This window comes from Streptopelia decaocto, assembly GCF_964273445.1.
Source record: "Streptopelia decaocto genome assembly, chromosome: 4".
In the NCBI taxonomy this organism is placed as follows: Eukaryota; Metazoa; Chordata; class Aves; order Columbiformes; family Columbidae; genus Streptopelia; species Streptopelia decaocto.
Window position 1 is genome coordinate 69,081,041 of NC_138658.1, and position 22,024 is coordinate 69,103,064.

The 22,024-nt window shown below is 43.2% G+C and overlaps 1 protein-coding gene across 3 annotated transcripts in view; it reads left to right on the plus strand.

The window, feature by feature from the left end:
• MXD4 (MAX dimerization protein 4) overlaps positions 1-19,051 on the plus strand; it is a 40,092-nt gene extending 21,041 nt beyond the window's left edge. For all 3 annotated transcript variants that reach the window (XM_082050528.1, XM_082050530.1, XM_082050529.1), the window contains exons 4-6: positions 11,752-11,866; positions 14,896-15,055; positions 16,252-19,051. In XM_082050528.1, the coding sequence (XP_081906654.1) occupies positions 11,752-11,866; positions 14,896-15,055; positions 16,252-16,400 (424 nt within the window). In that variant the 3' untranslated portion in view covers positions 16,401-19,051. The remainder of the gene's footprint in view (positions 1-11,751; positions 11,867-14,895; positions 15,056-16,251) is intronic.
• The last annotated feature ends 2,973 nt before the right edge of the window (positions 19,052-22,024 follow it).

The window sequence follows — 22,024 nt, forward strand, 5'->3', positions numbered from 1 at the left end:
ATGGCTCATTATTTTTTGGTGGACTCTGTTTTCGAGTGTGTGCAGCGGTACTTCCATCACTCATGTATCTCCTCCCAAAGTGCTGTGCCTGTATTAGATAGGTTCTGTGTGATGCTGAGCTCCTGCTACTGAGTGATGCCTCTTTTGCTACTGCTTAAAAGCATTTGAGAGGTAAATGTTAAAAGATAATGAGTAGATATCAGGACTAAAAATAGAAGACACCTGAAACAGAAATGCCTTTTCTATAGGTGTAATAATTGTTCCTATTTGTCTGACTTTGACAGTGAAGGTTTAAAATACAGAAAACTGCTCTTTACAGATGAGCAAAATCTGAAGGCTGCAATGATAACATATAGGTTGGATTCTCCTTTTATTTTCGGAGCAAAATAAATCCATACAAGGGCAAAAACTTACTGCAGGGGATTTCAGCTGCTTGTATAATGCTTGATTTCTGTTGCCTCACATTCTTGCAAGGTTAGAGATGTTATTGCCTCTGGTCAAAGGACGGAGAATCCTGTACATGTAAGTTTGAGATGGTCACCATCCAGGAAAGACAAATGGTATCCAGCTGCCATTTGTTTGTTTGTGATGCTTTTGGGGATCCTTGTATAGCTTATAAATTCTTACTGACGTCTCCTGTGAAGCACATCTCAAATTTCTGCATGTTGCTGTTGCTTCTCTCTCAGACCTGAGACAAGGAAGGGCTGTCAAACCTTTCATGGCTGCTCTTCCGATAAGAGCAGCTTAAGAGAATGGGATGGCTGAAGCCTGAGGAAAGCTGTGAGGACAAGTCTCGCGACAAGGAGGAGTCTGGAAAAAACAAGGAGAGGAGATAAGGATGGTCAGATGATAGTCTGGCAGCTGTTAATACTGCAGAGCCTGAGGCTGCGGTTAAAACCCATTCCAGTCAGCTGCTGGTGTCCCACCTGGCCGAGTCCTCACTGAAGCGGTTCTGCCTTACCTTGCACAGGTGCTCTGAGTGCCACCAGCCCAGGAGAGAAACCAACCACTGTGTTTGGGTTTTGTCACCTTGCTGGGTTGGTCTGCAGGCAGTTTAGGCTTGTGGATGAGCATGGGGTGGGGTGGCCCGTGTCACACCTCGAGTGCTTCTCTGACAGCTCGTGCTCACTCTCTGCAACAGGAGGAGAACTTGAGCAGGAGAAGGCTGAGGAACAATAGAGCAACAGGCACTAGCTGTGCCACAAAGCTTTTTATTTCTTTTGCTGGTTGAAGTTAAATGGGACTCGGGACCCTCATCAGTGTCTGTCTGCTGTCGGGTATGCTCCTGATGGGACAGCACCTGGGTTCACAGAATCACAGAATGTCAGGGATTGGAAGGGACCTCGAAAGATCATCCAGTCCAATCCCCCTGCCGGAGCAGGAACACCCAGATGAGGTTACACAGGAAAGCGTCCAGGCAGGTTTGAATGTCTCCAGAGAAGGAGACTCCACAGCCTCCCTGGGCAGCCAGTTCCAGACTCTGTCACCCTCACTGTAAAGAAGTTTCTTCTCACATTTAAGTGGAACCTCCTGTGTTCCAGTTTGTACCTGTGTGTTGTCCTGCCAGCCACCGGCTGCTGAGGCTCCAGTTGGGTCTCTTGCTCTGCTGTTGCCCAGGTTGCTTTACAGGGTCATTCCAGCCCAAAGTGAGCCCTGAGAGCTGCTGCTGTTTGCCCATCTCAGCTGCTGCCCCAGCTTATGGCAGCACATGGGCCAGCACAGCTCACCCTCTGGTAGGAACCGCAGCACAAGGAGCACCGAAGTTGGTCTGTAGGCATTTTGAGAGATGAAGAATCATTGATATATCCCGATGCTCATAATGTAGGACAGGCAGCAGTCACTGCACTCGGCAGGGAGCTACCAGAGGGACAGGGAAAGGAGGGAGAGGGGCAGAGGGCAACATGGGCAGCAGGGTCTGCCAGACAGCCCCTCTTTTGGGAACCAGCAGCTTCCTCTGCTCAGACCAGCCAGGGTTCACCTGTCCCTGGCCTGCGTCCCAGCGAGCTGTCCGCGTGCTGCTGCCAAGGGGCTTCGCTGGCCAAAAATGCACACATTTGTGGCACTGCTGATACTTCCCTTGTGTTTGCTGAAAGGTGTAGGAATAAGTTCTGGTTTCGTGCATATGTTCCAAAATATGAACAAGCTGCAACTTTTGGAAGGCAAAAAGGCCAAGTCAAAGTGTGGAGTCTTGGCTCAGCAACTGGGCTGAAGTGGCAGTAAGTGAAAGTAAATAGAATGCACTGTGAATGCGGCAGTGTGCATTTATATATAGCGAAACAGAGAACTTAAGTATTTTTCAGAGTGGTAAAATGCACAAAACATTGAAATGGTAAAATGTATAACAGGCGGCAGAGGTTTTCTTCTGTCTTCCTTAGTGTTAGGAGCAGCACCAGGCATTTCTGAACAGTGTTCATAGGAAGACTTGAAGGTGACTAAGTTCATAGCAGCATCGAGTCTTTGAAAACTAGTGATGGTGAGATACCGTTGGAGCTATTGCGTCCGTAGGCAGTTGATGTCTTGTGTTTGGTCACTTCAGAGGTACCCCAAGACACCAGATAAAGCTAAAACTATCCAGCTGGTTTCAATTTAGCAAAACAGATGCACAAAAATTATCAGCACACTGCAAATGCATGTAGAGGATGAAACTCTAGTTAATACTGGAGTAAATAAAGCAGGCGGGTGCACTGATTGTAGGGCTGTTGCATTTAATTCACTAACAATCAGTGCAGTTAGGCACTTGCAGCTTTTTTTGCCTGTCAGTTGTCACGGTGCTTTCCCAGGCTTTGCTGCTGAGTTTAGCTGCAGAGGCCTCTCTGAGATGTTAGACACGGGCAAAAAATGCCATGTGGAACAAACCCTGCATGAACCTTGAACTGCAGCACATACTTCAGGATTTTGTTCTTAATATGCAAAAAACAATGGTATCTATTGCAGAACACTGGTGTTTGGCTTATCTTTTCTTGGACAATAGAAAACCAAGAGGTTTGCTGTAAGGGCGCTACTGAATTTTCTGGTTTTGACTCTGAAGCACTCAGCTGTGATAAAGCATTTCACACATCTCGTAGCAATCGGCACACCGGGTGCCTTGCTATGGTACAGTGCTTTAATACTAAGAGGTTTTCTTTCCTTTTCACTAAAGCAGATTTGTTGTGTAGTTGGAATAGATTGTGCAGCTTGAGTATGAGCTAGAGCCTCTTCTGGAAAAAGTGGTATTTGATGTTTCCTTTGTAGAGTAGAAAGTATTGAAAGTGTTTCTGACTGAAATAAATAGGGAAGAGACAGGATTTTATACTTCAGTGGAGGGTTGTTCTCTACCACTGTATTTAATATTTTCCTGAAAATATTCTAAAATCTGTCTGGACCATTAATAAATAGGTTTCCTTAGAACCATTTTTATATGATTGAATTTCTGCACTTTCTTCAGATGGAAGTTTATATATAATCTCTTTAAATGCCTTTGTAAACAAATGTGTTTTAATTAGTACAGGGTCATCTTTGCTAGCTTATAAAAAGTATTGCAGAGCTGTAAATATATCACTCCTGACACTTACTTCAGAAAAGTGTTAGCTTAAGGAGGAGTGAGGCAAGTGTGCTTCAGTACCAGCTCTACTAAGCAGAGTGGGGTATATCATTACGTGTTTACCAACATTATCTGTATTGCCATGATATCCAGGAATATACAAAATAATAAGAGCACATTTAATTGTCAGTCCTGTTAAAGCCATTTGCAGCAAAATTCTGTCATCACTCAGGAGTGTGACTGTGCACAAGATAAAAAGAGCTGCAGCTCTTAAGAGATGTAGACTTGCTGTGTCGAGCAAGGGTTGATGTTGGAAGCAGGAGGCAGGCGGAGTTCCTCTCTCTGGTTTTACCTTGGTGGCAGGTGAATCCTGAAGTCAAAATGGGGAAGTTTTCTTAAAAACTTTGAAATAATTATAGGTTTGTGAGTATATCCTGACCAGTGCATGCCAGAAAGGATCCTGAGCTGCTGCATTTGCTGATTCTCTTTATCTAAAACTTGAGTGATCCCTGTACGCAGGTATTTGCATTTCATAAATAAACCTGTGAAGAGCCTTCCTGTAAAAACACAATCGTCTCACAATTGCAGTTAGCTCACTTCTGTGTTTTTTGCAGAATTTCATGTCTGGTAGAGAAATAAAATCACCTTTCTTCAGGAAGAAAACAACCATTAGTTCAGCGCAGGGGTCTCTGGCCCAGACCACTGGGGTTCACAATGTACCTGGAGAACATTTGACTGCAGAAGCGATTTTTTTATGCAGAGATTCTTCTCTGACTTTACCCTATGTACGTTATTAAGTCAGATTACACAGTCATTATGTAACAATGAAATATTTAGTCACTGCTCTATATTTAAACCTTTGTGTATTACATCGCACAGCACCAGGACCAGGATAGATAGTGTTGAATGTTGAAAAAAAATGTGAAACATGGGAGAAGGAATCTGAAATGTTTTGGTAATTCTGTCCAATTGGTAATATTATATCTTCTTTTAGATTAACTTCAGATAGGTTTATGGGGGTTTTGTTTGTATTGAATTTGTACTAAATTTGGCCGTGATAAAGTCTGAGGCTGGTTTTGGATTGAAATGGTTAATGTACAAAAATGATGATTTTTTAATTTTTGCATCTATGTCAAATGTATCTGTTGTTCTCACTAGTGCGGCTTATAATGGTGGCATTTTCAGTGTCATTTGAGTGTTTGATCTATAGTGTCCTTTTCTTTTCAGAACATCACCAAGCAAGTATATTTAGCAATCGATTTGAGAATTTGTCAACCTCCTGTACATAGAGCTAGTTTAGTAGACTAAATTTGGGACATCTGAAATACAGACACATGTTCAGCCCCGCAAGCTTTTTTAGCATTAAAGCATCTTGCAGAAAGCAAAGTGAGGACCTTCTTGCGAGGCAAGCAGCATTTCATGCCCACACGTGCTTCAGTGATGCACCGTGGGGTGAGAGATACTCTGTTTCCCCAAAAATAAGACAGGGTCTTATATTAATTTTCACTCCAAAAGATGCATTTGGGCTTATTTTCAGGGGATCTCTTATTTTTTCTATGAAAAACAATCTACATTTACCTTGAACAAAAAATCAACATTTGTTCAAGTACAGCCATGTCATCACATTCTGGAACATCATCATAACTCTCCAAACCCTGAATTCCATCACGAATTTCTTGTGACTCTGTTTCCTGTAGAATCATTGGCCCCAATTTCTCATGTCCAGCAATAGCTTTTCCTAAAACGAACACCTCTTGTCCATGTAGCTGGCTCACAGTGCACTGGCAACACAACTGTCAGTTGTCTGTCACGTGTCTGCTTTTCTGGTGAAGGGTCTGTCTGTCCTGCTGCATTCTGTTGCCAATTAATTTTACCTTTTTACATGCATAGCTGCCTGGATGCTATTTAAATTGACTTTTTAAATGAACTGCAACTAGGGCTTATTTTTGGAGTGGGACTTATATTTCGAGCATCCTCAAAAATCCTGAAGAATCATGCTAGGGCTTATTTTCAGGCTAGGTCTTATTTTTGGGGAAACAGGGTACGTCAGGCTGTGGGTATTGAAGCAACAACACCCTGTCTAACCCGCCAACTTCTGCTGGAGCCAGCGTGAAGGGAAATCAGAGCATACAGTATGGGAATATGGACACGTGGTGGTTGTTTCTCCATTTCCCGGCCTCCCAGATCCTTGCCGCCCATCAGCTGGAGCTGCTGCAGCTCTGAGATGCCTCCCAGTATGGCCAAGACAGCTGCATGTCTTGACTGGGCAATCTGCTCGTAGGAGTAAGTGTGTGTGGAGCAGTGTTGTTGTGGGACTGCCCAGGAGATGACACACTCTGCTGACAGAGTTGCTCCTTGTACAGCCAGGCTGAGAATGGGTATGTGTGAGAGTCGTTCTTCTAATTTGGGGAGGCTGTGGGCTGGGACCTTGAGGATGTGTGAGGTGAATGCTGTCAGAAACTTGACGTCTCTCTGAGTTTTTTGCTCTTGCCCACGATTGTTGAGGAGCAGATGAGCACAGCCCTTCCCAGCCTTTCTGCAGGTGATCTCTAGCAGTCAGCAGTGCGATGACAACAGCAGGTTCTCCTTCCCTTCTACTCTGCCCTGGTGAGACCACACCTGGAATATTGTGTCCAGTTCTGGGCCCCTCAGTTCCAGAAGGACAGGGAACTGCTGGAGAGAGTCCAGCGCAGGGCAACCAAGATGCTGAAGGGAGTGGAGCATCTCCCTTATGAGGAAAGGCTGAGGGAGCTGGGGCTCTTTAGCTTGGAGAAGAGGAGACTGAGGGGTGACCTCATTAATATTTATAAATACATAAAGGGTGAGTGTCATGAGGATGGAGCCAGGCTCTTCTTGGTGACAACCAATGATAGGACAAGGGGCAGTGGGTACAAACTGGAACACAGGAGGTTCCATTTAAGTTTGAGAAGAAACTTCTTCACGGTGAGGGTGACAGACACTGGAACAGGCTGCCCAGGGGGGTTGTGGAGTCTCTTTCTCTGGAGACATTCAAAACCCACCTGGACACCTTCCTGTGTAACCTCATCTGGGTGTTCCTGCTCCGGCAGGGGGATTGGACTGGATGATCTTTTGAGGTCCCTTCCAGTCCCTGACATTCTGTGATTCTTTGGCTGCAGCTTCAAGCAGATGCCTCCCCTGCACTACCTACCTGCCATAAAGGCACAGACGGCTGTCGGCAGCTTTGTCTCCATGGGTTGCCCAGCCCAGGTGGGGTTGACACGCACATGACTCAGTGTGACACTGTAAACTCTCACGAGTGTCTGTGGCCATTGAATTTCGCCAAGGCCTGGCTAAGATACGCCCCACTGAGGACTAAGCAGCTTGTTTTGGGTGCTCACCTGCTGAAGGAAGGCTTTGCCTTTCCAGCTGTCTTTGCGCAAATCGGTGGCTTAAACAATGGATGTCGTTCCCTCCCACAAACAAGGTCTGTAGATTTATACTTGTATGGCTTAGCAAACACACCTTCACTGCTACCAAAAGTCTGTGCAACTGCCGCCCGAACAGCAGCCTGCGGTCTGAGTAGCTGCAGGCCATTGCTGTCTGATGTACTGCGCCTAAAAAAGCCCTGGGGAGCCCCTGGGGAAGGGCTGATGGTGAGTTGGGTCACCCCACAAACCTGCCAGCACTGGATCCATCAGACAGGCACAGGTTTAAATCATGCAATTTGGGGTCTTTTTGCTGTTCTGTGAATGGGGGCAATCTTGTGAGTCAAATGCTATGGCTTTACAAGCAACCTCCGATTTAAATGCATATAGAAATGTTGATTGGAGGGACCTGTGGATGGTGATGCCTTTTTCTGGGTACATCTTGAAAAACCTCCAGGGACGGCACTTCGGTAACCTTTCTGCCAACCTGTTCTGATTGTGCACCACCGCGCTAGTAAAAAATTAGTTTCCTAATGTCCAGCCTGAGCCTCTCAATTCAGAATCATTGCCTCTTGTTGTATTATGTGGCCCTACTGGGGAATATTGTGTTCCTGTTGCAACCACCCATCAAGTAGCTGTAGGAATTTCTTGGAATGGTTGCAGTTTCCTTAGAATGAAGATTATCCAGTGTGAACAATAGGCTTTTTTGTTTCTTTTTTTTTCTTTGCATCTTAGTATTCCATTTCTTGGTGTGCTAAAATGGATTTGTGTCTGGGATTTTATACATATGGGGAAGCTTATAAACCGTTATCTAATAGACTCATTTAGCACAAGTTTGAAATTGGTTAGGGTCAAAGATCTTAATTTACTTTTGCAACTGTTTGTGGAGAAGTGGTGAACCAGAGCTCGTCAGGCCAGCATTGCTCCTGCCTTTTCATAGCCGAGCACTGGAGCACACTGGAGTCTCTGAGGAGCAGAGGCAGTGAGTGATCTCCAGCTGAACTTGGGGGAGATGTCCCCCTACCATGGGGCCATTCCTGACAACACTGTTGCTGCTTTGTGCCTCCAAGTTGTGGGGCTCCAGGGTTCATTTTGTCACCAGTTCTGAAATACCCGCCTGTATTGCCCATCACAGCTTTCACAGATTCAAAACGGATTTCCAGCTGGTACCCGTTACTTGTCAGCAAGTTACATTCTTCTGGATGTGAACATGATGAACCATCCGACCACTCCTGGCTGTGGCCACTGCTCTGGAACGCTGACCAAGCCTGTGGGCTTAGTAATTCATTTCTGTTAAGCATTGCAAGAACTATAATGCAGATTTACAGGACCATGTTGTGAGCTCACTTATGAGGAAACATGAAGTGTTGAACATCTGAAACCCCTTTATCTTCTGGCAGAAAAGAAAATGTGGTAAATCAGAGACAGGTCACCCATCAGCCTCTCTGACAGAATCACAGAATGTTGGGGATTGGAAGGGACCTCGAAAGCTCGTCCAGTCCAATCCCCCTGCTGGAGCAGGAACACCCAGATGAGGTTACACAGGAAGGTGTCCAGGTGGGTTTGAATGTCTGCAGAGAAGGAGACTCCACAACCCCCCTGGGCAGCCTGTTCCAGGCTCTGTCACCCTCACTGGGAAGAAGTTTCTTCTCATATTTAATTGGAACCTCCTGTGTTCCAGTTTGTACCCAGTTTGTACTCTCCATGCATGGGGCCATACCCAATGTGGAGAGCTGCAGGTTTGAGGATTCAGATTTTGGATGGATGGCTTTCTTTAGATGCTTACCTTCAGTAGCAGTGTTGGGGGGGATCTCTCTGTGCACCCTCCTGAGGTGAGAACAGTGCTCCTGTATCACCGGTGTCCAGGCCCGACACCGCGCTCCACGCGGGCGGAGGTGTCACAGCCACGTTTGGAAGCTGGAGCAGAGCGTAATTACCCAGCTTCAACCACATTTCACACACGGTGATTGTCACCCCATTGCTCTGAGACCAAACTGCTGTTTTGCTTATTTTTTAGGTGGAATTTAAGGCATGAGCTGCAAAACGGCTCTGGCTGCGATTGCCTCTGCGAGTGCCTTTTCCTCCTCCGGCGCTCACAGCCAGCCCAGGAAAGTGAACACTGTCAGGTCCCCGCAGAAAGAGGGAGAAATTAGTGCTGGCACAGCCTGAACGCGGCAACTTCTCTGCTGCAGAGTTTGAGTCCCTTATTCCTCCTGGTGTGATATGTTAACATAACATGCCTGAAATGTTTTCTTACATTCTTACAGTCTTTTTTTTTTCTAAGATGTGCAAAATGAAAAGTGTGGGGATATTTACTCCAGTACCACTGGAATTGTGGTGGGCTGGTTTTCTTCTTTTGTGTTCACATTGACTGTGCCGTTTTCTTATATGAATTAGCCACATAAACATGCCCATATTTATGTAACAATCTGTGTGCTTATGCTTTAAAATTTTTATTGGTTTTGTAGATGCTGAGTAAATAAATGAAAGAAAAGGTCCCTTTAAAAAGAAAAAAAAAATGAAGTTAGAGCAGGTCTTTTAGCAAGTGTTTTTATTACATTTAGTGCTATCAATTGTTAGTACCGAGAATGCCTTAAAGCAATTTTTTTAATATTTAGCTCTTCTTAATGCTTCTCGTAGGTCAGTTAAAGTATTCTTTTTAACTTCAGTCGTGTTCTTTGTGGCCCTTCTGTAAAGTCCTGCTTTGCCTGCTTGGCAGGTAACATAAAAGAATTAGCGCTTTAAAGAGACACACAGCTGTGCCCGCTGGATTTTGGTCACGTTTCTGTTATAACAATTCCCCCGTTGATGCTGAGGAAGTGTGTGCACTAAGTCCTTTTTTTCTCCTGTGGTGAGCAGACTTTCTTCAGAGTAACAGAGGCAGATCAGTTGCGAATATAATCTGGTTTCATTAATGTTTTTTAGGATTAATATGAAGTGGATCTCAGATCAACAGTTCCATATACTCCTTATCAGACTTTTAATTACCACAAGCATATATTGATCATTCCACCTCAATGTATTTAACTCTCCGTTTACTACTTGGATGCTATTCTTGTCTTCTTCCTTGCCACATCCTCCTTTATCTTCAGTCCCCACTTTCTTGTCAGCTGTCTAAATACAGTTGCATCCAAGTAGCGCTGAGTGACGCAGATGATTGCGTGTGTGTTTAGAGGCCATTTAAAAACCAAAAAATGAATTTAATTTAGTCCCTGAAGCAAGGTTTGGTTTTTATGTAAAACACAAAATGAGCCAGATAGTTGTTCGAGATTACAGACACAGAAATAAAAATCTACCTGATCAGGATTTTCTGTATAAATACCAGTAGTCCCCCATTCTGGTATTTCACCCTTGGAATCTCATTAGATTTCGGTTTAAATTTGCAGCCATGGAGGTGCTCTGTGACCTGATGGGGCTATTTTTGTATATATTTACCCCAGTCTTTGTTGTTGTTGTTTTAATAAATGCATATAGATGGTTATATGTAGACCGTTGTCTTTAAAAACAAACCCCAGGCCTAAACAAAGAATCTGTCATCAGTTTTCTCCTGAGAATCACATTTTCACCAATATTATTTTTTTCCCTTAGTGACCTGAAGAAAGAATTAACAATTTTATAGAAATGCTTGAGTTCCTCCCTAATATGTCGCTGATTTATAGGCAGCCAGAACTAAGCATGTGAGTGTGTAGTCATTACAGTACTGTATTTTAATTAGGTTTTATTTTGCTTTGCATTTTTTTCCCCATTAATTCTCAAGCTGTTTTCACATTACACTAATCATTCCGATTATACGTGTGTAATTTGTCATTTGGTTTATGTTAAACCCTCTCCAGCTGCATTTCAAACACTGAAGCTGAATCCTGTTTCTGAACTGATTGTTCAAAAGAAAGTTCCCTCTTGACCAGAAGCCTTAAATTTCCTGCAAAATTTGTTTCCTTCATGCAGCATCGAGCAGATTTGAAAAAGATGTTTATTCCTCTCACACTTGTGATCCACTTCACTCATTACCACTGCTTTGTGGCGGCTGTTCTGTGCTCCCGGTCACGGTTTCGTTCAGTCGGTAACTGGCAGAAGGGAGGATACGAGAGATGTTGCTCATGTCGGCGCTTTGCATCTGTTTCCATCTCATTGCAAAACTCAAAGGTGTATGGATTCCTATTGAAGAATTGTCCATTAAAGCCAGGAGAGGTTTTATTTTTGGATTTAAGTGTAGAAAAACACTTGCACACTGTTCTCATGGACTGTTGTATCGCCGGCTTCTTCATCAAAGACAGACAAGGTTTGGAAATGAAGTATCTGTAGAAATACCACTTTGTTTATCCTCATTTTACTGATGGATTTAATATCACGAGTACAGGAGGGGTTGTTGAGAGAGGCCGTAGTGATACTTGCAAAGGAGTAGCAGCGAAAGCAGGACACGATGTGGCTGGAAGTGTTTTCTCTGGTGTGTTTCTAGCAGAGGTTGTCGGGTCTGGTGCAAGGAGGAAGGTCTCCTTGGGGACAAGGGTCCTGTGAGTCAGTAGAAGGGAGGAGAAGGGGGATCAAGACCTTCCTCTTGATAAACCGTGTCTGGAGGCAGCTCGGAGCCGTGCGTTAAGCTGGGACTAACCAGCCTGAGCAAACAGCTTCGAAACGTAGGTACGAAACGACTCTCTGAGTGTGCCAAGCGGCGTTACTGCGTTTCAAGTGACCTTTCGGTCTGAAGCTTTGCCAAAGGGAGGGGAAGGGAAGCCACCGTTGAGTCGAGTTCTGCACTGAGATCCTGCAAACAGATGGTGTTTTCATGTAGGATATGCTGTTCGGGTGGAACTTTACTACAACATTCTTCGTTTTTAATAATTTCAGGCGGGCTAAGCTGCGGCTATATTTGGAACAGCTAAAACAGCTTGTGCCTCTCGGGCCGGACAGCACCAGACACACCACTCTAAGTCTGTTGAAAAGAGCTAAGATGCATATCAAGGTAAAAACGTTCATCTGTATTTTTATTTCTTGTAAAGCAGAATCTTTCAGAATTTGTATCCATAGAGAGGAAACCAATTTTCACACAAAATCCATATCCGTATGTCTGATCTTCTGGATATTTTGGCCTTTATTGGTTGCAAGGATTTCAGTCACAGTATCGAGGTTTTGTGTTTTTCAATTTGCCTTCCAGTTCCAGATACATAAAATGGTGGTTTTGTGACTTCTGCATAGTTAATAGTGGCTTACATTGTATTTTTTTTTTTTTAAAAAGAATATATATGAATCAAATATATTCTTTGACTACTATATTTATTTTTTAAGGACTGAGCAAAGTAGCCTTGTACTGCATTGATCTCAGTGTAAAAAGCCAGATCCATTCACAATCAAAAAAACACAATGAAGTAAAAGTTTTTATAGCTCCTAGTAAGTCTTATCCACATCCCATGTCTAGATGACCAGATCCTGGAGCATTTGACAATCCTTTAAAAGAAACCAAAAATGAAATGCAGTCTTCTGTTAGTTGCCGCTCCCCTTGCAAGTTTCATGGGTGTAATGAGTTTAAAATGAAAAACAACCGAAAATCTTACCCATGATCCAGCAGCAGTGCAGCTTGTACATTTACACAGGTAATTCAAAATGAATTAATTCCTCAGGCCTCTTCTCTCCAAAGACACCTTTGCTCCCATTTTCACTGACATAGGTTTCAGGGGATTATATGTAGAAATAAGACAAACAGGTGTTCAAATGTAAAAGTTAAATAACAGGTTTCTGCTGCCGTGTCCTGGGCTGTAATTATTCACCTGGTGTTTTTTCAGTGTTATAGGGAAAGAGGTCAAGAAAAGTGTCAGCAGAGGCTGAGCACTGCCAGTAATCTCGGAGTATTTTGGAGAGCAGCCTGCTGTTGTACAGCACTAAGATTCACTGCAGTTGCAGAAATGAGTGTAATTCATACAAAGAATTAAAGATTAATTTAAGCAAAAACCATTCTTGTGCACAAGTTTACTGAGCTACTTCTTCAGCTCTTGTGAGCACATTTAGTCCAGCTGGGCAACCCCTGTTTTTACCATTTGAGATTTTGGCTTGCTGTTTATAATTCAGGCTAACACGCATGAAAGGCACCGCATGTGCTTTTTGTCTTGGGCTGCCCCCCTATCATGGGCTGCTGCATACAAATTGAAAATATGTTTCTACAAGTGGCAAGTGTGGGAGATTAGCCATGCGCTTACCCTTTCAGCTGCTGATTAAAAAAGCCAGGAACAGATTCTTTCCAAGTCCATCGCGCGCCGTACCGAGCACTCGTTTGCTGAAAACTGAAACTGAAGTTTAGTTTTCTTTTGAAGATTTTGAACTGGACCTACCCGAACTGGCTTGCCACTTAATTGCTCCTCTCCCGCAGGTCATTTCACCCCTGCTGCACTGCCAGGCCTGGCTGCCCTTTCTAATAGTCATTAGTTTTGAACTTTTCACACACACACACCCCCCTATAAATTGAAATTTGCCCTGAAAGACTGGATGCTTTTGAGTCTCCTGGATATGAGTCACTGAGTTCACTCCTAAAATAGTTGTTAGAGTTTGGGATGGCAGCCAGGAACATACAGGAAAAGGAAATCTGATCAATTGGGGGCATTTGGTTTGTTGTGTACATGGATGTACCAACCCCTTTTCTTATTATAACATTGTGTATCCACATATAATGCGTATCTACATCGTGTATTGCCTGTTGGGGGGTTTAAGACGTGGCTGCAGACATTAAACTGAATTCAGCCCATTTCAGTAGTGCCAATTATTTTTTCAAAGAGAAATACTTCTGTTTTCAGGCTTGCATTGGAGCAGCAAAATCTCTCAAACCGTTTTGCTTGTGGTTTGCTGTGCACTGTCCCACCCCGCTCCGAAAAGCAAGCGCAGGTTCATGCAGACGCAGGGAGGAGTCGCCAGCAGCCGCATTCGCTCCCTGCTCATCTCCTAAATCTCAGTGCTGGTGTAAACACAGCTCACGGACAAATCGGTCTTTCTTTTAAGTGCTTTTATGGCTACAAGCTGTAATTTACTTCAGTAGCTAGATAATTTTTTGAAATAATGTAAGGTGTCTTGCTTTGTGTGTCTTTCCTGCTTTTGATCACATGATACTCATAACACTTTCTTCCCAAATTCTGTCGTCAATTTTTAAACGGCTGTTGGTGATTTGGAAGAGGGTGCAGTTGAAATCTTAAAAGAGACTATTTGTGTTGCTGCATTTAGACCAACAGTGCAGCACATTTTACTGGGTGTAAAGTGTTCTTTTTATCTCCAAAATTAATGCTTTATTTTATTCAAGCAGAGGGGAGAGTTTAGGTAGATGTGTGGAAGGATCCTTTCACAGGCTGTTTGCTGAGAAGTTTTGGATTAATACCACTGATTTCCTAGGAGGTTATCACAGATTTACCATATTTGCTCTGTAGAAGTTCAAGGAAAAAACCACAATAATAAAGAGAACTGTTTGTAAATTCCTCCTACTATGTATAATTAATACTACTTATTGTTACTGAAGCTTTTTAAATGGTAAAAATGCCCATGGCCTGCAGTAGGAGGGAGAGCATTCAGGAGGCTCACGATGGTTCCTTTATGGTGATAAGTGTCTTATTTCACCTGAAGAGCTGTTACATTCTGACTGAAACCTGAGCTGCGCTCTAGTTATCAAAGATAATGCCAGTTTTGCTTGACAAAACGATTTAACTGTTCCCCACAGCAAGGCAACAATCGTTCTGTCTTAGCTGAGGAACGTCTGCTAGTGGCAAAAGAGTCTCTGCGACATTGTTTTTTTTGACTCTGTATCCATGTATCTTATTGTGAAACAAATTCAGTTCTGTCCTAGCCAGCTTATAGTCTACTGACCTCTGTAGAATGGTAAAAAAGTAATTTTTAAAGTTAAATTTAATTTAAAATTAAATGTAAATTGTTTTAAAAGTATTGTTTATAAAAAGATGTTAAGTTACTTATGTTTTAACCAGAATAAAAACTGTCGGCTTACTGTCTTGTTCTCCCTTTCAGAAATTGGAAGAGCAGGACCGAAAAGCTCTGAACATTAAAGAACAGTTACAGCGGGAGCACCGCTACCTCAAGCGCCGCCTGGAGCAGCTATCCGTGCAGGGCATGGAGCGGATCCGCACCGACAGCATGGGATCAACAATATCCACTGACTCTGAACAAGGTAACTCGGCGGGGAGCGAAAGTGTCGTAGACGAGCCAGAAATCATTATTTAGAACTAAAACCAAGCTTTCAACAAAAGCCAGGCAAAATTGTTCTGCTATGTGATTTGCAGAATAAAAAACTACTGCATCTTTTTCACATGCTTTGAAAAATATCCTTTTTCATCGTCAGTTTCGAAGCTATTAATATGCCGTGCATTTTTAAAGCTGTTTATACTGCATGTGTTTTTGCCCGTTCTTTAACACTTGCCATTTAATATTCTGACATTTTTGTGTAATTATTGGTAAGGCTGGCATAATATTTTCTTCTTGGAACTCTTAGTAGTCTTAATTCATTTGTGTGAATAAATTAATTCACACCATTAACTGTGAAATTTTAATACATTTTCTGTGTAACGATCACCAAGTGTTCTCTACATTTGGTTCTCGTTGAAGACAGAGCTCTCCAGGCTGCCTGTCACCATTTGCTGTTTTCTCCCGTGGAGTTTTCCTGTGCCCGAACCCTGGCCCAGGATGACGCTCCCAGGGCCGGTGGCAGACGGTCGTCAGTCCCGGTGCTGTTACCGGTGGACAGATGGTGACACCATGGCCACCACCGGCCGACACCTGTTGTATAGGTTGGAATTACCCTGCACGGCGCTGCGGCCACTGAGCGCTGGGGTTTTTCAGAGGTCACAGAATCACAGAATGTCAGGGATTGTAAGGGACCTTGAAAGCTCATCCAGTCCAATCCCCCTGCCGGAGCAGGAACACCCAGATGAGGTTACACAGGAAGGGTTCCAGGCGGGTTTGAATGTCTCCAGAGTAGGAGACTCCACAACCCCCTGGGCAGCCTGTTCCAGGCTCTCTCACCCTCACAGTGAAGCAGATTCTTCTCATATTTAATTGGAACCTCCAGTGTTCCAGTTTGTACCCATTGCATCAGTGTCCGGGCATAGGCTGGAACGGTTGCGGGACAGCATTTGGGAGCGATGTCATACAGTATGTTCATGGGGGTGAGCACAGAAGGGATTTTAATTCTCGGGTGGACAAGATGAACTTTTCCTCAGGAATTACTGTTCCAGGTTTGTTTGGTTTTTTTAAATTACAAAAAATGAAGTATGATGTAGGTTTCACCTGTTGATTGACACAGGCAATACTGGCCCAGGATTACTTGCTACAGCCTTTCTGAAAACGCTCCTTCTGTTTTTTCTTTAGAAGTAGACATTGAAGGAATGGAGTTTACTCCGGGTGAAATGGACAGTATTGGAAGTGCCAGCGATGCTGAAGACCACTACAGTTTGCAAAGCGGTTCGAGTGACGGAGGCTACACACATTCCCGCAGACTGAATGCCAGGCTCTCATAGTGCCTGAGTGACCCGCTCAACTCAGGACCATCTGACTGAAGCACTTATATATGAAAATTCCAGAGGTGTCAACTGCCACTCTTCCGGGAAACCCCAGCCCCAGTACTCTGACATGGAGGTTTCTTACCCACCGTTCCCTGCACTGTAACCACAATATTGGATATTGTAAATCATGGGTTTGCTGCAGAGAACTGTGGTTAGGTACAGTTGTGACTTAAAGCTAGCTTGATGTAGCCATACTGCAAATTAAAGAAAATAAATTACGTCATTCCATTCAAGAAGTATTCAGTTCAAACTGTTGGAAGCATGGCGTAAGGGAGTTTGATAGTTATTTTGATTTTGCAGAAACCATTTTCAAACGTGGACGAGTAAATGGAATCTATGTGTTAGTGAATCAGAGATACGAAAACCTAACCTAAAACTACTTTTTGTGGTATTTTTTTTCATGAAAAAAGAAAAACCAAACCATTTTGAATACTGCATAGTGGGCTCTAGAGAATAAATTCTTTCAGCAGTTGTTTGGGTGAAGCAGGCAGATAAATGTTCAAATCTCAGATGATCTTTAGAAAAGGTCATATTTACAAGTCACTACTGTACTTCAAAACGGGGGAAAAGCCAGCTCTAATAATGACTTCATGTGGGATGATCTCAACTTTCTTTTGCTTTTTTGTATTCAATATCCAACCAGCAGCAAATCATTCTGTCCATGTTAACGGGAGCAGTAGGAAGCAACACTGCGACTTCAACCTGTTACCATGGAAGGGATGACATTTGAAGCATTTCAGTGGTTTTTTGGGTTGCTTTTTCATTTCTTTGTCTGAAGAATACAGAACTCAAGCGATCCAGTTTGTGATAGTTAATCTTTCCTTGCAAGGAAATTAAATCTCTGTTTGCTTGTATTTCTTTTCTTCTATTTACACATGTCAATACATTTTTATGGAAGGCATGGCTTAAAATTACAGTATTCAGCTAGAAGATAATTAATCTTTTTTTTCTTTTGCACACTATAATTGCATTTTCTATTCTTAAAAAAGTGCAAAAAAATGAAAATGTATGCTGTAAAACAGCAAAGTTTATTTAGTACTCATCAAGCTGTTCAGAACATATTTACCCAAATCGTAGCAATACTATGAAGATGTATTTTAATACAACTTCTGCTTAGTGAAGTCATTAGAGCTTGGCTTGCCGGGTAAGAAAAAAATGGACCAGTCTTTGCATTATCTGTTTAAAGAAGGTCTTTTAAAAAAAAGAAATTAAAAAAAAAAAGAAAAAAAAAGAAAAAAAGAAATTAAAAAAAAAAAAAAAAGAAAAAAGCTATAAACACTTTTAGGGAAGTGATTTTAGCAAGTGTAGTCTATATTTCCTGTAAGAGATTTTGTATTATATTTTCCTAAATGTTCTCATTGACTTGTATAGGGAGGGGAATGGTACAGACCCAGACCAGAGTCTCAGGGACTCTTCACCTTTGTCATATTGTGCCTTGGTGACCATTGATGTTTGCCTCTCCTGTTCATTGTTTAAAGGACAACTAAGCTTTGTTTCGAGACCCTCTGTTCCAATGGTCAGTTGTCCACCTTCTCGCGGATGAAGCAGAGAGGTGCATTTGTATCTCCACCCTCTCACAACTGAGTCGGGGCGGCTTTAAGTAAAATCATAAAATTAGGTTTTGGCGCGAGGGTGAATTGTCTTTGTATGAGCCCTCCCTCGGGTTCTCCAGCACCCGAATCTCTATTTTGTTAGCTTATAACGTCAGGGTCTCTGTGAGACCAGTGCTCAGTGGCTGGGGAAACACAAACGTACTGTGTAAGGCTATGGGATGTCCAAGTGTGGTGCCATTTTTAGCATTCAGATACAAGACCTCATGACAGACTGACCATGATGATCAAAAACAAAGATTCAGTTGTTCTTTCAACATCTGACATACGTGTCCTCCCTTGGCTCTTTCAACACAGAGTAGAAATATGAATACATTTTGTGGCAGCTTACAGATCCTTGTTTGCACTCTCGCTTACTGCTTGGAACTTGCCAACAAGGAAAACGTATACATTTAATTTACATAACCTAAAGGACGGCCACCCCTTCTTTGGCTCTGGGGAGGGGCCTAAGGTTATAAACTCTGGCAGCTGAATAAGAAAACAATTAACCTTTTCTGTGATGCAGGTTTTGGTATTATGTTCTATACACCTTGCATATTACTAAAATCCTCATTGTTGGGGAAAGCACACAGCAATATACTCATTGTGTGTAGCTGACAAGCAGCAGAAATTACTAGCTCCTTTGGTGCATATGTAACTAATTTCCAAATCATGGAAAACAAAAAGTAAGAGTTTACTTTAACACACGACTGTTAACAGGAAAAAAAAAGGCTAGTATATTGTTGCTGTTCATTTATTATATAATGAACACATTCATGAATTGTAAAGTGTTTCCTTTCATGACAAGCAGCTCTTGCACAGAACCTCCTAATGAAAAGAGATTTGAAACTTACAGAAGGAAAACCGAGATTTTAAATTGAACATTATTGTACCTTAGGTCGACCTGAAATTTTCCTTTTAAAGATGAATGTGCTAACTTAATGAGTTCTTCCACGCTGGGTATCCATGGCTTTGTAGATCTTATATTTTCAATAAAAATTACTCAAATAATCTTGAGTGGGAATAAAAAGGGTTTATTTGCTTTTACTTTTTCAGTTATTACAGCTGGGGGCTATTATGGTGGTAAAGAAAAACGACACGGTTCTGCCTGTGTCCCTGGCCCTGCAGTGCAGCCCCATTTCGGGTGGAGTTTTCAGGCACAGCCCCTTTCCCGCAGCTGGGATGGAACGAGCCCAGTTACAGGCGATGGCAAAACTGTTCCAAATGTTGGATTTTTGGCTGGCCGCCTGTCCCCAAGCAGCGCCCCGGCCAGCCCGCGGTGACAGGCTCTGACCTTCCTTTGGGGACATCACTCACCTGCTACTGAGCAGCCAGCGCAGTGCTACCTGTGGCCAGATCACCTTGGGGTGCAAATAGTGCTCTATTTTCTTTTTTATTATTTTAAGCTGGGTATTTGTGTGTGTGCTTCGTGTGTGTGCACGCGTGTGTGCATCCACCCGTGTGCGAGTGTGCAACCGTGCCTGCAATCACGATGTGACGGCGAAAAGCAGGCGGCTTGCTGCGAGATGAAATAACTGGCACCACCGTGGCAGCTCTGTCCTTCCATGTCGTGACCGCGCTTTGTGCAGGTGAGGACACGCCACCACTCGGTTCATCTAATGGCAGGAGGATGTGCTGGGGGGGTTCAGGTTGGACATGAGGAAAAGGTTCTTCACCCAGAGGGTGCTGGACACTGAACAGGCTCCCCAGGGAGGTGTCACAGCCCCAAGCCTGACAGTGTTCAAGAAGAGACTGAACAACACCCTCAGACAGGCGCTGTGAACTGTGGGCTTGTCACACGCAAGGACAGGAGCTGGACTTGATGATCCTTGTGGGTCCCTTCCCACTCAGGACATTCTATGATTCTGTGATCTGTTTTCTCTGCAGTTACCGCATGTGAAAAGGAGTGGGGACAGGACTACAGGGCTGCTGGGTCTTCTCCTCTGTGGAAAAGGCTCTGGAGAGATGAAGTCATCAAGAAGTTCTTTTTCTGGAGACGCAGAGGTTTGGCTGGTTTCCTGGTGGCAGAGGAAGGGCAGGGTTTTACCTGGCGGTTGCAGGTGTCGGCAGCGCACACGTCCCTCCTGGCTCAGCCATTCCCGAGCTCTGTCAGCGCGCTCCCTGCCCTCACACGAGAGAGGCATTAAAATCAAACTAATAAAAAAACAGCCTGAAATGGTTGGCTCTGCCTGCAGATTCTCCACTGCCGTTTGGAGGATGAATCTCTTCCACACCCATCCCATCTCTGCTCAATTTGTAACCCGCCCAGCCCGCTGAGGTTGCTTTATTTACCTTCCAAAAAGCAGGGTTTGCCCAGTAGAAACTGTACAGTGTGTTGCTACTGAGAGCCTGGATCCTGTGTTGTCCTGTGCAAAACCCGAATTTTGGCTCAGAGTGAGTTTTATGAGATGAAAGTAGAAATAAAAGATTCCCCGAAAACCATGAGAAGGGCAGAGATTTTCACCTGGTGTTTATAGATTTGTTTCTATCCTAATTTCTTAGTGTAAGATTTGGGGTAGGAAAATAAGTGATTATTTCACCATTTTACCAACTTTATAGCAGGCTGGTAATTATGGGTGAGGCTTCTCATCCTTGCAGATCGGCCCTGTGGAAAAGAAATACATTTTTAAAAAGAACCACACCATTAACTTTATGTACTTCTATTCTGTGATGGTGTTGATAAAGGAATGTCTGCAGAACAGATTACTCTCTCAGAAATCTGTTATTTATTTTTGTTACTACTACAGGCCATTGGTTTTGTGTGTGGTGAGAACCAGTAACAGTGTTGATACTTAATACACTAACTTGCACTTTCCAAAATGGGTAGAAGGAGAATTGAACCCCTTTAGATAGTTTTGAGGAAGAGCTGTACTCCCTACAAACACTAATGGGGCAAACACGCTCAGACATTAATTTCACCGGCAATGAAATGAGCCAATTTGCTTAAGTGGCTGACTAAATGCACTGTTGTTAATTGGTAGCTGCAAAAGAAACATCAAGTGTGTTGCATAACTACCGAGAATTAAAACACAGAGGATCGATGGAAAAGGAAAGATCATAAACCATTGGGTCACCTCAGCTGTTCTTTCTATGTGAAATACTGTAAATTAACCCCAGGAAAGGATTCCTGGGGAGGCAAATCCAGAGACTCGCCCGATGGAGTGAAGGTGCTCTGGTTTCTGAATTTCTTCCTTGCATTTTGCACAAGAGGCGCAAAATGTGTTTACACGCAATTTCTGTCACTGAAAGGGTCTGTGCAACACGGATGTTTAAGTGACGACATTTTGGTGCACGTGAAGCACTGGCAGAGCCCTTCTGCTCTTTCTCGGTTAAATGGTTACTGAAGGTGTTGGCAGGCGGGTTTTGTGCCAGAGCCGCCAAGGGAAGCTGTACAGATTCATTTGTTCACATGTACATGGTGCTTGCCACGTTCTGTAGCACACGGAGTATGGTGGTGTGTCATTATCTCGTCATAATATAAATCCAGATTTTTATACCTTTTTGTTGTGGTTTTCATTTTTTTAAATATTTCGTCTTTGTGTGTATGTGTGTATAGCGTTTCTCCTCTTTGCAAATCTTTGCAAATACAGGCTTAGTGACTACTTCATAAGGAGCTCACTGAGTTTTAGCAATTCAAATGAATAGTACGGTACGAAGGTTGGAGTGCTATTTAAACTAAAGTTCTTTTACATATGTTGGCCTAACGCAGCCCTAATAGTCATTAATGTTATTTGTCTCTTACCATGGGTGCTGTATAAATTTCCACTATTTCATTGCTGAAGACAAACCAACCTGTAAAACAAAGTGCAAATTGAAATGCATTAGTGTCTGGTTTAAGTAGTTACACTTGCAACCGTTCCAGCTCTGTGCACGATGGGGAAAAAAAGCGTCACAAGGCAGCCTGCGAGTCCTGCGCGTGTGTTTTGTTGAATATGTAAGTCACATCACAAGCAATGCACAGACAGACAAAAATGAGCATTTTAGTTCGTT